At 35.4% G+C, this 15,587-nt stretch overlaps 1 protein-coding gene across 11 annotated transcripts in view; it reads right to left on the bottom strand.

The window, feature by feature from the left end:
* ERC2 (ELKS/RAB6-interacting/CAST family member 2) overlaps positions 1 to 15,587 on the bottom strand; it is a 413,636-nt gene that overhangs the window by 120,161 nt on the left and 277,888 nt on the right. For all 11 annotated transcript variants that reach the window (XR_004419294.2, XR_004419295.2, XR_004419300.2 and 8 more), the window contains one exon: positions 3,573 to 3,704. Coding sequence is in view for 1 of the 11 variants with exons in the window: in XM_033071602.2 (XP_032927493.1) it covers positions 3,573 to 3,704 (132 nt within the window). In the remaining 10 variants the exon portion in view is untranslated. The remainder of the gene's footprint in view (positions 1 to 3,572; positions 3,705 to 15,587) is intronic.

The following is a 15,587-nucleotide window of genomic DNA, read 5'->3' as shown; positions in this document are numbered from 1 at the left end:
TTTATTTATGTCAAATAAAAATCACATGCACCAACATAACCAAGGATCACATCATGACCAACTGCACCAAGACCATGTGTGTGAGCAGATAAGGTTTGGAGTCTTCCTACTGTTTATGAAGTTTCCTTACAATTTGACCAGACTTAGGTCCAGACAAGGATGGCAAAAAAAAGTCACCCATCTATGCCTTTCCCTAGAGAGAAAAAGAAGAGGGAATAAAGGCAAAAAGTGGCTGAAATTCGCCTTAGTTCCCTAGCAGCAGCCAGAAGACCTAAACACATCCACTGTACCTGCAAAAAGGTGCTCAACTAGCTCCTTCAAGAGAAGTCAGAGATCTTACCCTTCACTAAGTCTGGAGTCATTCTGCCACATGCTGCCCATGGCAGAATAGGAAACCAGGTAAGAGTTATAAAAAAAAAAAAAAATCATTAAAAAAATGTCAATACCTGAAGAGGAAAGCTTCTCATAAAAATTGTGTCTATGTTAAACAGGACGCACATCTTCCAAGGTCTTCCAAGAACCTGCTGGTACAGCTTTCTCTTTACAGAGGGGACAGATATTATGTCTTATTTTCTGTTACAAACATGTACTCCAGTGCCCATGTAGATACTTTCACAACATGCATTTCTCTATATAAATGTAGCATGCAGATTAGAAAACCCAGTATTATCTATAGAAATGAGGAATGTTTCAAATCAACACTGTTCAACTGTCTCTGCCTCTCAAGAAGTTGGGAGAAACTTTTCAAAATCTCTCCTTAGCATTCACCAAATTAAATGGTATTTATGCTACAACAGGCAAAACTTCTTCATATCCTTAAAAAACTAAAAATGCCCTCTGATGATTTGCAGGTTTATTATTTTCCCAGTTTATTCTGTGCTTTCAAACCACATTGGAGGATAGTCACATATCTAGAATCTGTGTGTAATATTGAATGGGAAACACAGGTTTCTATGGCACACAGCAATCAAATTGCTGCACAAACAAATGCTGTAAAGAGGGGTAAATAACAACACAAAAAGTAAAGAAACAAACCAAAATCCTTAATTTAAAAATGTGAGATAAAGCAATGCCTAGAGTTCACTCATGATTACCCATGACTGTGCTGTTCTCAAAGACTACTTCAGCAAGGATTTTGCTATGAATCTCCTGTTTGCTTCCTTTACAAGTAAACATATCCTGGGCTAACCCATTGTTCACAGTCTGTGGAAATTTTGGGATGACAGCACTTCAGGAGAATACCTATTCTGAGTCCAAGACAAGATGAAATAAAGCTGTATTCATTTAACCTGGTCTTAGAAACCTCCAATAAAGGACCTTCCATTACATGCATATGAAAGAATGCCCACATTTTGTTTCCACTTACAGATTCATTAGACTCATAGTGAAAAAGTCTTCTTTTTAACAACTAACCTAGTTATTTTTGGCAAAATTAAATTCACTGCTCCTACCCTTTCTCCATTGGGCACTGCAATACAATTGATCATCGTCTTCTTTACAACAACATTTTATGTATTAGAAGACTTATGTCTCCCCTTTGGTACTTTCTAGACTAAACAAACCATGTTCTTTAAGCCTTCCCCACAGGTCATGTTCTCTAAAACTTCTATCATTCTTGTTGCTCTCCTTTTGTCCCTTCATACTTTGTCTATGTTCCCTAAAGCATGGAGATCAAAACTGTAAACAGCTTTTCAGATGAGCTCTCACCAGTGCTCGAAGGAACAGAGTAATTGCTTCCTGCTTCTCCTCCAGCGTTATATCTAGCCCAGAATTAGATCCAGCTTCATTGCAATGGTATTCTACTGTGCAATTTAGATTCCTTTCCCCATGCTATTACCTCATCAGCACATGTGACTTCTCCCCTGTAAGTGGACTTGTCTTTGCCAAATTTCAAATTACTTATTCTAGACTCTGTCCAGTTTTTCAGGACTGGAGCAGCTTATTGAGCAGTTTGACTGCTCCTACTGTGCTTGGAGTTTCTTACAGCTCAATTAATGACCAACAATATTAATGCTATTTCTGTTTCACCACTGAAATGATCTCTAAAAAAATACTCCACAGATTCAGATAAAGGACAGACCTCTTTGGAACCCTGCTGTAACTGGCCCTCCTCTCTGAAAATGAACAATGGCAAATTTGTCTATTTGTGGCACACCCATCTCATGGCAATCTCATAATTATTTAAATTAAAAATAATTTTTAAATTACAGCTTTTATTATTGCAATTCATTTTATATTAGTTATTCATTAAATTTAAAAAATATGTATTTATTTGCATTAACAGTGTTAAACACCTAATGAATTGAAAGCCATCACTTTCTGCTTTACCACAAAACCAGTTACCCTATCAAAGGAAATTAGATTTACTTGACATAATTTTCCTTGGCAAATTCAAGCAGACTAAATATAGGATGAGTATGCTAGAACTGCATTCTTTTCTAGAGAATGGCCCAAAGCCATCACCTAAGAAAAAAGCTGAGAGTATAAGTGCTAGTAAATACTAGTAAAGTAGATACTATTTTATGTGTTTTATCTTTAATCATGCACCTATTTCCAAAATTCATGTAACATCTCAATATTCTTGAATATGTTTTGATACTGATTTTCACTATGCTTCTTATCCATCCTCTTCCCTGAATAAGCTGTTACCATGCATTGAAAAGCACTTGACAAAATGTTAGCTCTTTTACATTGTCTTGTGCCTCAATTTTTTTTCACAGGTTCAGGTTTCTTAAATGAGTTGAAAACGGTGTCTGGGTTTCAGTAACACTGTGGTTAATACTCGTTTTTTCACATCTCTTGCCTTCATTCTGGGTTTTTTTTTCATTCCGTTCCTTGCATAAAGCCAAAACTTTTTTTTTATTTTACAGAAATTTCCATACAATTTTTCCTTCTTTTATAAACTCGGCCAACTTTGTTAATCAGAAACAGAACCAAACCAAGACAGCAAGTCCTTAATTCCCTTCTCCTCTTTCTGACAGAAAAAAGTTGTTCTTAACAGGTTCCAAGAATTCAAAGGATTATGTATTATGCTGTTCAGGTTTGTGGCTTGTGTTTTTGGTTTTTTTTCCTTTGTGTTAGTACCCAAGAAATCATGTTTTCTCATTCTTACCTGTTCCTGACTCTAACACAATTCCATTGGTCACTCAGTAAAACAATGTAATTTGCCTCTTAGCTCCTTTCTCCCAATTAAATAGTGTATCATGCGTCCCCATTATATTTTCATCCCTGTTTTTCCCTTTTATTTCTACCCAGACATTATGAACTTATAACCTATTTGAGTATCAAAAAATGATTTTTCATATGAAAGCAATGTTAAATTTTTCCTCAAGCTCCTTCATTTGAAAATGAGTTACTTCGTTCTACAGACTATTTTTCTACTCCAGAAAAATAAGGCACCAGACAAAAAGCCAGAAATTCAAACTATTTCAGGATGGACATAAATACCAGAACTATTTGTTTCAGTTCAAAGAATGCATCATTGCTTATTAGTTCTTCGGAAAATTTCTTTTATTCTGAAAAAGCAAAATGACAAAGTTATGAAACTGAGGGTGAAGAAAGAGGTGACCAACCTGATCTGGAGAGGGTCTGTGGTTGTGCTGTGTCCTCCCAGGAGAGCGATGGTGGTGGTGGTGGTGATGGTGGTGGTAGTGGTGATGGTCATCATCATAGTTATCTGCCATCAGCTTCATCCTGTTCTGGGTCTGTTCAACATGCAAAGCAAGACAATTGTGTTATGTCTTGGAATGTATTATGCTGACAGTGTTTTAGGAAGATCTTGGCTCTGGGGGTTTTTCAGAAGTTTTTTTTTTTGAGCTGAAGGATCTAAGAGTAGAAATCCAGACTGCTAGCTCACAAAGAAAAGGAAAGAGAAACTGAGAAATAAAGTATGTGAATACATCCTCTGTTTCAGCTTTCACATCCATAGGACGACATGAAGAAGTCAGAAAAGTAAACGAGGATGGATGATGTGTTTGAAGGGCAAAAGACATCCAGTTTTTCTAAATATATTATTTTAGAGCTGTTTCCTAATTTTTCTAGTCTAACATTATGTCTTAGCAATTAACTTTTTAAATATCACTGAAAGAAGTATTGAGTGTACTTCAAACACTTACAGTTAGCTACCAAGGCATGTCAGTAACAATCATGAATAGTTGTTTTAAAAGTTCTATTTTGGGTAATTTATTTTAATTGTACACCAGGATCACCCTGCTAAACAATAAGTAAAACAAATCAGAAAACTAAGTGATTGAGACACGGGCACTTACAGAAATAAAGATTATGGAACTTGACATGTTACTGAATGGAAGTAAGTCAAAGATACAGATCATGAAAAAGAGATCAACACTTCAGCTACAGCTGTGTATAGATAATAAAATCTATGTCACCATGGGTTAACAAGATACATTGCAGCTCTATCACTATTACAATTATTCCATACCATGAAATACATAGACTTGAATAATTAAAACCTTGCTCATAACACCAAAAATATCTTACTACCAATGGATACAGTCATTATTTTGTTCATGGTATCAGGACTTAAGGCTCTCTCAGGCAAACCTGTTAAACTGCAATCAAGTTTTAATTAATTTTTCACTAACAAAACCCAGAAAAAAATGCTGTCAACTCCCAAAGATCTCTTCCAAAATTAAAACAATCAATCAGTTAGAGGCATATACAATTAATACCACACAGATGTCTGAAGGAAAGACCTAACTCACTTGATGTCATTCTCCAAGGCAGCAGGATTCCTGGTAACCCCATTGAGGATGGAAGCTAAACACATTCCCCACGACTTTGCCCAGATTATTGAGTTCCAAAGGACCAATACAGGCAGATGAATTTGAACACAACTCATTTGTTCAGTGTGTTCCCATATTAACTGGTCTAACTGCCTTCCAATGCAAAGTGCCCATGAGATAACTCATGTCTCATAGTTAGTGTGTGGTAAATTTAGTTCCACAACTGCTGTAATTTGATTTTTCTTCTACAACAATCTTATATCAAACTCTCTGTTTGGAAAATTTCACTGGCAAGTATATTTTAATTGAAAATGTAAAACTCAGAGATTACTATTCAATTCCCCAACTTTAATGCTTTTTGCTAAAGTTGAAAAGGGATTTGAAAAAAAACAAGCAAACTAAATATTCGTATTACATAACATTTCAAGCATAGCAAAGTCTAATGCAAGGAAAACAGCCACAGAATCCTAAGAAATCCTGACATGCCTTTTCAGCAATTACTTTTTTTCAGTTGTCACAATGTTTCTCAAGCACTTCAGATGATGTTCAATAGAGGATCACAGAAAACTGCTTTACAGGAGGGGAGCTGTACTCAGTTTAAGTAAAAACAACCAACTAACCCAACCAAACCCTCAAGGCATCCACAACAAAAAGACAGAGGAAAAATCACAGGTCAGATATGCACTGTCAGACTTCCTGAGCTTCTCCATAGCACTGTAAGGAGCATTTTCTCAGTATGTTATAGAGTGACAAGGATTTGCACAGTTGGAAATACTTCATTTTCTCCCTTCCAAATATGAAGATAGAAGCAAACACCTGTATGAATTTCAGTTGTGACTTTCTACTGATTTTGCTGAAAAGATCATCTCAGTCTGAATCATAGTTGGTCTGTTTGTCTTTAGATTCAAAGAGGAAGACCTTGTGAACAAAAGAGGGGAGAAGATGGAGAATTAATAGACAAATAATCAGCCACTTACTATAAACACTGTCAAACCCTGCCTCTTTGGGGAAGCTCCTAAAATTTTATTAGTTTATTTTCTTATCAATGAACAGCCTTAAATTTCCTACCTTTCAACTATATTCCATAAAGAATGCAAAAGTTAAACAAGATGAGATATGCAATCCTAAAAGTGTCCTCTGTAATGAGGTGTTGGGGATTAGGCGTGTCATGGGATAAGAACTGTAAATGAATGATGTCATCTTTCTAATTTGGTGCTGCAATATAAATAAACTACTTCTAATGTTTCTTCCTTTTGCATGCCAGATTGCAGTAAAATGTGCACAAAGTAATGGGAATGCTCTAGTAGCCTTCCTTTAGTGGGCCTGTTCTGGGAGCAAAATATACAAGAAATATGAAATGACAATTTCTTTTTCAAGTAACCATCAAATCATCTAAATTTCGACATAACATGTAACTGTCATTAATTTCTTAAAATTATGCAACTTACTGGCAAAATAATACTTTTTAAAGCTTTTTGTTTTCATTTGTTAGCTATTGAAATGATAGCAAATATAATTTTGATGTTCTGTTTGCTTTAGCTACTGCTAGTACCACACTGAACCATACATTCCACATATGCTTAGCTTTGACTTAACAAGCACAAACACCTTATGATTTCAAACTTTTAAAAGCAAGATTTTGAGGAGGACAAGTGGGAGGATTTCTGGAGAAGAACAAAAGTAAAGCTATCCTGAGGAACAATACAATCCTTTCACATCCTTCTAAATAAAAATCTGTAACATTACTTCTGTTTCTCCCTTTGCTAGCTTCTGATATTTAGCAGGCTTTGAAATGCCAACTCTATTTGTATTTGAGGAAGGAATTAATTAACCACATTGGAATTTGATCAGGACCCCAGGGCTTCACACCCCTACACCTACATCCAGGCACACACAGAAAGGTGTGTACGTGTTGGGACTCTGGTTTATCAGTCAGAGGAAAATCCTCATGGTCTGGGTGCCAGCTCAACACATTCAGGGACTTCAGTGCTGCCTGAGAGGGGAAAACCACGCAGTGACCTGGCAATGCCACCATTTCCTGCAACATCTGCAGCATGCCTGGAAAGTTCCTACTCAAGGACACTCAACACCTTTTCTTACATTTCTTTAGAAAGCACAGCACATTACTCACTATGGCTTTTCTAGATGGCCAAGAAATCAAATCTTGAAACATACAATTAATGAAAATTAGAGTGGTGGTCACACATGCATTCAAACTGTGTAATATCTCACGTGTACCACTGATTACTCTGCACAAGTCACACCTTATCTGAAATAGTTATATTGCAAGGTCAAACTTTTATTCACATTCTCCTCTCAAACCTGAGAAGGAAGTTTAACAAAATTTACATAGCCACAGATATCACCAAAAAATTGTTATGCCAATGTTCTTTTTGAAAATGTCTAGAGAACAACAGGCCCACACCTGAGAAGAAACATGTTTCAATTCAGATTTATACTAGAAAATAAGAACACATTAACTTGTAAAATGCAACAATTAATTAACTCTATCTCCTAAAGATCATGTAGGGCCTTATTAGTTCTAGCCTAAAGAGTGATGATTTTTTCTGCTCTTAATTTATTGACTAGATTCAAAAATTACTGGGTCCATTTTGAAATAAAGGAATGATTGAGGAATTAAAAGCAGCTTAGATCTACTTGCACAGGTATATTAACCCTTAGGGCTTGAAACAGTTGTCTTTGATCATTCAATATCACTATTTGCTAAGCTGTCAAGGTCATGAATGGTATGTGTAACTGAATTTTTAACCCATTTACCAAAGAATTTATGACCTAGCACTGTAAGAAAACTGACAGATATTTCTTGTCCTCCTAAAAGTCTGTTGAGTTTAAGCAAGGATATACCAAAGTGAAATGAAAGTCTTTGATTGACTGGTAACAGACTAAATAGCTTAACAGCAATCTGTAACTGTAAAACTGTAATATTAAAACTGTCTTTTACAAAATATTTTAGCAAGGTGGCAATAGGGAACTATGCTTTCATCTGTCATCTGGATCAAGTTAACAACAAAATTCTCATGAATGAGGTTCAAATGAGGAAAAATAGTAAGATTTGTTGCTCTGGGATATAGGTGTAATACAATTCAATAGCTATTACTTTCCTTTGGATTTTCTTCTCAATCTCTCTTCATTTAATGGAATTTGAAATATTTCTAGAATATTCACTTTCAATAGGGTAGGATTTCTCCCTGTAGAAAGGAGGCAGATATAAGGCCTGCAAGATGTCCTGGAGCTATCCAGGGGTCTAATTCTTAAAGCACAAAATTTGAAATCTAGGGACCCACATTCTAGGTTTGATTCTGCAATGGTCTTTTCTTGTCTTCAATGACACAGAAACTCTTTTTCTCACAATCTCACTGTTTGAAAATAAGCATTCTAATATTTCCACAAAAAAAAAGTGTGGAAACTTCATGTGGTAGGCATTTAGTTTTAGTCTTCATGATTTTTAATAACAGGTGATTTCATCTGAGCTTTTTATCTCCTGAGACAATATTTTAGAAAACAGAAAAAGTCAATGATCTAAAAAATTGCATTCTTCAGATGACAGGGTTCTCCAAGCTTATCCAGAAGCTGCATGAACTTATTGGAATGAACCTAGATTTAATGAAAGCATGTGAAACTGCAATTGGTTTCCCTGTATGAATCCAGTGCTTCAGGCCTGAGTTGCATTAACAGAGGGTTAACAAAATGTTTGCTAATTAAGCCAGCTCTAGCCTTCCTCTCTCCAAATAAAATCAGTTTTCACATTAGAACAATATTTTTGTACATTCTTTAAAAACTGTTGTCGTCTGAAGACAAGAGAAGAATTTCTGACTATTTCTACTGCTGCACAACTCAGATGTTACTGACTGCCATGGAATACAATTTATAGGGGGTTTGCTATTTAGCAAGTTACAGTTCATTAAATGCTGGACAGCAAATGCTGTACTTGACCTCAAATGCCTAAAGTTCAAGAATTTACACTTGCCACTCACAATTTTTTAAGGCACTATAAAAGTTTGCACAAAATCATGACTTTTTAAAATCAGTGCATTTTCTTATTAAAAAAACACAAAAAAAAGATTATAATAAAAAATGTATACTACCTGATTGTGTAACAGAGGAACACAATCTTGGAAAGCAGCTACAAAAGGCATTTCAGAAGGCACCACAGAATCCCATGCTTCTAAGTAACCTTTATGGTGACTTCTGACAACAAGAATCATAACAAGCTACAAAAAAAACTAAAATTAAATACTGTGTAAAGCCTGTATTTCCAGAACTTTAAAAAGTTCACTAATCCTTTTCTATTTTTAAACCCTTTATAGCAAAATTTCCTTTATTCTAATTCTGTTGTCTTATGATAGTTAAATATTTTTCTGAGATCAAAAATAACAAGTTCAAGTTTCAGCCTTGGAGCCTCTAAAAAACCATGTTCAACCTCACTGTCATTGTTCCACCTGCTTTTAGCATCTCATGCCTGCAGAGATGCCTGCATCCTGCACAAGTGATGTGAAAGTAAGCCAGAGGGAGATTAACTTGCTATCTAGGAAAGATAGTTAATTTGCCATCTAGGAAAGATATTTAGGAGAGATTCCTTTGCAATATTTCGGTCTAAACTTTTGTAAAAACTTCTTGATATACTTTGGGGCGCTAACTATCCAGCTGTAGAAGAAAAAAGAAAATTCCAAAGCTATTGCTAGAAAGCTAAACCTTGAGACTGCTCCATTTTTATTGGTAGCACTCTTGAATCCACACAATTAAATGAGACAAATTGTTAAAACACACCCACCGAGTATGGCTTTGACAGAAGTGTTGTTTTTCCACAAGCCAGAGGATCTGTTAAGCAGTTTTTGCTTTGAAGGATCTTTTGCCAGTATTAGAGCATGGAAGAAGTGGACTTCATCAGACCTTCAGAGATTGTATTACTTTTTGCTAATTATTTAGGCCACTTTTAACAGCACAATACTGACAACATCATGCTAATTATTTCCAAAATAAATTATACTCTTGTCTTCAATGAGTGTAAATATGCAATAATATTCAATTCAGGCTTCTTTGTTGCTCATGCGGGGAGGTTTCAGACATCAATAAACTCCAACGGAAAAAAAAATGAGGGTAAGACTCTTAAGTTTGCAAGCACTCATCAGTAAGTGAAAGATAACAAAAACATTGCAGTATGTTAACTAACCAGCAACTGCAAATGCTAAATAAGTATGGTAATCATAACCGTACGGGTGTTGGAATGCATCACTATGGGCGGTGTTATGTTTTACTGAGTGCTTTAATTATGCATTTTCTTTTTATAACATCCCTGTAATGTAATCTGTTCTTATATTCTTACTCTTAACTACATTTTAACATGGGTTTTGCTGCTTTGTTTCCTGCCTCCATTGAAGAACACAATTTTTTCCCTGTTAAAATTCCAAATGGCTAATAAGCATGTTTTGCTTTTCCTGTTATAGTGTATGACTTGTCTTGGAAAGTGTGAGAGACAGGATGCATGCAGGCTCAGAGTGTGCATGATAGCTTACTGCAGAAAAGCTTGGCTACTCTGCATTTAACTCTTCTTAGGTTTTACCTCATTAATGATAAGACTGTTCCATATGATGTAAGGAACACAGTCAAGTTTTCATGCTGAGAAAATACACTTATTTTTCTTTTTACATCTATATTTAGTTATATACTAAACTTAATTAACATGGTGTTTTTACATTTAAATCTTAGAATTCCTATCATCTGCAACATGTAACCCAGAGCAGTTCATGTTCAGGCCCTGTCTGCCTGCACAGGACAGAAAATAGGGATTAAGAAAAGGCACTGACTATTTTCCAAGTTTTCATTAAATCCAACATTCCTGCCAGGGAAAATACAAAATACAAAAAATTAATACTCTGACTCCTCTGCAGCAGTGCACAGTAGCTTCTATGTAATTCTTTTCAAAGACTAAAGGTCTGGTAATTTAGTGCTGAACATGAGAAGCTTTACAAACACTTCAGGTTCTTTTTTAATTAGAGTACTATTTAACTGGTGTGGACAACCATTACACCTGCTGCTTTGCAAGATTACAAAATGTGACTGACTTACCCTGAAAGAAGTTACAGCTCAGAGTAAGCCTCCCTCTTCACAAACTGAAGGACAACAGCCTCCCAAACCCCAGCTGGGATATTGGACACTTGGCAGATGGAGACAGGCAGCACTTCCAAGTGCCAAGCAGACACTTATCTAAAGTACTGAGGCCAAACTTCAACTTTTCTGACACTTGTGATTAAACAAAGCTATGTTGAATTGAACGTGGCTTGTCTGACTATTTTTGTGCATTTCCCTGCATTTAGAATTTGTGGTTTTGAAGTCTTTTAAAGCTCTGTGAATTCAAAGTATGGCTTGAAGCGCAGGAAATATCTTGTAATAATACAGCATACTCAGTAATGTATAGGCTCAAGTCATGCTAAAGGTATTTGTCTCAGTCCTACTACTAAACTGGGTAATTACATAGAAGTATGTAAGAACATAGACACAAAGAAGTGGGTTAAAAAGCATAATTAAAGCTCTGAAACTGTAGCTGCCTGAGGACATCTCAGGCCAGGTCCTACTAAAAACAGACAAGCAACGGAAGAAGGAAGGTTCTCTTTTTTCCTTTTTACAACAGGAAATAACTCATTAAAAAGATACTTCCCCATTATAATTATTTAAAACCAGACATGAATCAGAAACTTCAACACCTAAATAAGACCTTAGAAAATCTGCAAATCTGTGGTTAGCAGCACTGGTCATTTCTCACCCACTTTAAAGTCTGAATAGTGAGTTTCAGCTGTAATTTTTACAATTTCAATACCAAGCCCAGGTGTCCCATTTGTATCATGTACAAAATATAGCTTAAGTTGAAATTTCTTCCATTGTATGCAACAAAAATTGCTAAATAAAACATATATTTCAATACATGGGTAGTATATTGAAACATGGATTGAAATGGAGATAACATCAAACTGCTGTCTTGTTACACTTAACAGAGACACCTTATATATTGCCAATTTCTTTTTGATGCTGGATTGTAAAAATTTCCAGTTTTATCCACAATTACAGCATCAGAAATATCTGACACCCAGTTTTCACAGTATTTTTTTTAATAGCTCACTACTTAGCACTACATTTGAGATCAAGTGTTAAACTATATTTAGTATTATTATCATGGGGTACGTTGCAGTAGAACATAAGGATTTGTTTAAAATATGTCACATGGAGAAAAATAATTTTGGCCTAGGAGTTCAGATTGTTATAATGGAGATATTCACTATTCTTATTTGAGATACTTAATAGTCCATTTTCACCTACCAAGCAAGACAGGTCCAGAACTACAAAAGTTCCAGTATTAATATAGACATTATTTTATATCTGCATTACCTACTTTTTCCATTTAAGATTTTCAGTCTCAGTGAAGTTAAACCATTTGCCTGAACAAAGTTCTAGGAAAAGTTCAAAACCAGATTATCACCAGTGAAAAAAGGCTGCCTTGAGCCATGACCAGGCTTAAGTTGGGACACAGATCCTTCAGGAACCAAACCACTGAACAGAGAACAAACAGAAGCAGATTTTAAAGCAGGAAAGGACTTATGTACCAAGCTTTATGTGCTGTTTTCAGGGGCACACTGCTATAGGCAAAAGAAGCCCCTCTCACTGGAAAAGGTTTGTGTAAAAATACCATGCAAAAGACTGTGGATTCCTGAGAGCATAAGGAGGAAAAAGTGATGCCATATCCAGCTATGACCCGAGCCCATCAAATTTTATAACATAAATTGTCAAATCTTACTGAGAATATGTGAAAAGTGTTATGAGAGCACTGCCAACATTTTGAGTATTTTTCCAACACAGAATGTCTTTTGAATCAACTAAGTTGTTCAGGCAAAGCTACAGTCACTCCTGCCTTTCCTACTCGTGCCCTTCCTGTGTTAAGCTGCAGGGAAAGTGGCACTCTGCACTTTCACCCCACAGGAATCTGCACGGGGCAAACCTGAGATGTAATTCAATTGCAAGGACTGTCATGACCATGCTCAAAAACACAGATTCAAAATTCAGGTTGAAAATCAGGAGAATAAACCCCAATGTTAAGACATGCAGAAATATTACTTTAGAATATTTCTAATTAATAGGAATAGTATAAACTAAAAAGATTTTTAAGATAGTAAGGCCACTGAATGCCTTGTATTGGCATAAATGGGATCTGAACAGCCACATTTAAAATCAGAGAGTAAAAGTCATTTTACTACATTTTCTGAGAACTTTTAAGGAAAAAATAACCAGGTTGATTATGAAGTTACTGGACATCTATTCTTACCTGTCCAAAATAAACAAAGCTAAGTGCATACTTACACTGTGTAGCATAAGTGCAACAAAAATAAAACTAGAACTTAAGGGTCTCAGACTTCTCCTTTGTTCAAAATTAGGTGCTTAAAGCTTGAACAAGACCAATATTATGAGTAATAGTAAACCATAAACTGAAGAGGTAAAAGAGAAGCTAGAGTGGTCAATGATATCTGCAGTATCCATATGAATGGTTTCTTACATGGCATTCTACTCCCTGTGCAGTAATACTTGGATTCAACTGCTGCACCTAAATGTCTTTCTGAAGCAGATCTATGTAAGCAACACAGCAGCAATACAATAACAACAACAGTACAGTAACAACAACGATGAATAATAAAATAATGTGATCCTATAATATTCATACCTGTGAAATTCAAGGCAATCAGAAAGATTAAGTTAGTACAGCATCAGAAACCAAAGCAACAGTGATTAGGAACCAATATTAGAGTTGCTTGCTGTTCACAAGTGCTACAGATGACAATGTCTACACTTTAAAAAATCATTGCATGACTTTTTTGCTCCCACACTTGTTAAACATATAGAGAGCTTAAATGCAATTAATTAATTCACAGTGCTTCAACAATGTTTTGAGTTGCCAGAACAATCACAACAACTTCTAATCATATTCTTTTTCTCATACAGTAATATAAACACTTTCAATATCATAAAATACACAGTGCAATAAAGCTGAATTATGTATCAGGAAAAATGCAATTTGCGGTATTCTGTTATTCTTGAATGTTTGATGTCACCACCATAATAGAACAGCAGCAAGATTTCTGAAGTACTTCATTAGAACAGTATATGGAATGCAACACGCTGTCCTACAATTCCACTTTATTCATTTGCTGCTGAAAGAGCTTTTTAAAATACTTACAGGGTAATTAGTAAGAAATAATTCTGTGTATTGTATACAGGAGAAAATATTGCTAGTTGTTAGTTTGCTGAGGAAGTGTGATTACACACATTTTTTAAATTCCTTGATTGTTTCTCACCCTTTTTGTTGCATTAGCAATATGTTGATGTGATGAAATATAGAGCAGTGAACTAAAAAACTGAGAACTCTGCCAAACACCAGCTTTGCCTCTGGCCAGAGTATTCTGTACACCTGCAGTCCTGAAAGCACTGCAAAGGTTTCTAATTTCATGTTTTGAGAAGAAAAATAAAATGCTCTCAAGGAGTTAGGAGACCTTGCATTTTGGCCAACTGCACTTACATTTTTGGCAATATATCCTAAGAGTGAAAAGAGACAACTGGGAAATTTTCTTGCAGTATCCAAGTTCAGGATGAACCAGTAACATAGCAGTGTCTTCTGCTCTTCCAAAATCTCTTGAGATGTTCTAAAAATGGACTTTTTAGCTAATTATTTCATGAAGGATTGCATCACTGTACAAATTTATCTAAAAATACCTTCTCATAATTCTCAAAAGGAATCTTGGCCAGGGAGATTATCCACATTACATAATCACTCAGCCAAGCCCACATGGTAATTTTGTTTAATGCTGTATTTCTGAGAGGTTTTTTTAAAGTTGACTACAAAGTTCTACAGCTCTCAAAATACAGCATTTGGTGTATGAATCCAAGCAATTCCAGTGGTTTTGTTTTGCTGGGAGTGTATTACTGTGCTTCACAATTATTTAAGCACTAAACAACAAATATTTAACTGACAGATTGCAGCTGCAAAATTGTATTTAAATCATTACAATTAAATACTGTGATACAAATAATTTTATAGGTTATTAAGGTTTTGACATAAAAACAATTCTCTTCCAGCTTAAAAATAACAGAACTTTTACTTAAACTCACACAGTCACAATTCATAAAAAGATGGTTCAACTCATTCATATAAATAACATTTTAATCTTTAAGATGGGATATGTCTATCTGTAGTTTTATTAAAATAAATCATAAATATTGTCATTTTCTGCCAAGTCAGGATATTTCATTTCTCTAAGATGTCTCTTTTTCTTTTGCAGTGTTAAATGTTGTGACAAATTACCTTAAAATCAATGTCTTAATAGGAGTTTACAATGTGTTTAACATTCACAAAGGAGACAGAAAATGTGGATATATATGAGAGGAATATATATATTTTTTATCATGGACCAATGTGCTGTTTTGCCTCTCAAAGCAAAAATTTCTCTTACAGTATAAAACAGGGATGAATTTAGGGCTTTATGTTAATATTTAGCATTATCTAGTGATTCATCTTCCAATATTTATAAATATTTCTCCTTTGATGATCACATTAGGCTGGAGAAGTTGGGCATTTTTGAATTCTCTCTTTCAGCAGTGTGACAGCTGAGGAAATGGAAGATGGGACAAATAAGACCAGAAGAGAACAAGTGATGCTGCAGCTTCTGTGACTCAGAAAGAGCTCAAGAGGCAGCATCTCAGGGAAACAGGAGCTGGGGGATGGATGACACAGGGAGAAGCTGCCACTGCCCCCTGCCAGCAAATCAGAGCAACCTTGTGGTGGGT

This window comes from Catharus ustulatus, chromosome 13, assembly GCF_009819885.2.
Source record: "Catharus ustulatus isolate bCatUst1 chromosome 13, bCatUst1.pri.v2, whole genome shotgun sequence".
NCBI classification, from domain to species: domain Eukaryota; kingdom Metazoa; phylum Chordata; class Aves; order Passeriformes; family Turdidae; genus Catharus; species Catharus ustulatus.
The sequence above is the reverse complement of the archived record's forward strand: the minus strand, read 5'-3'. Positions and strand labels throughout refer to the sequence as shown.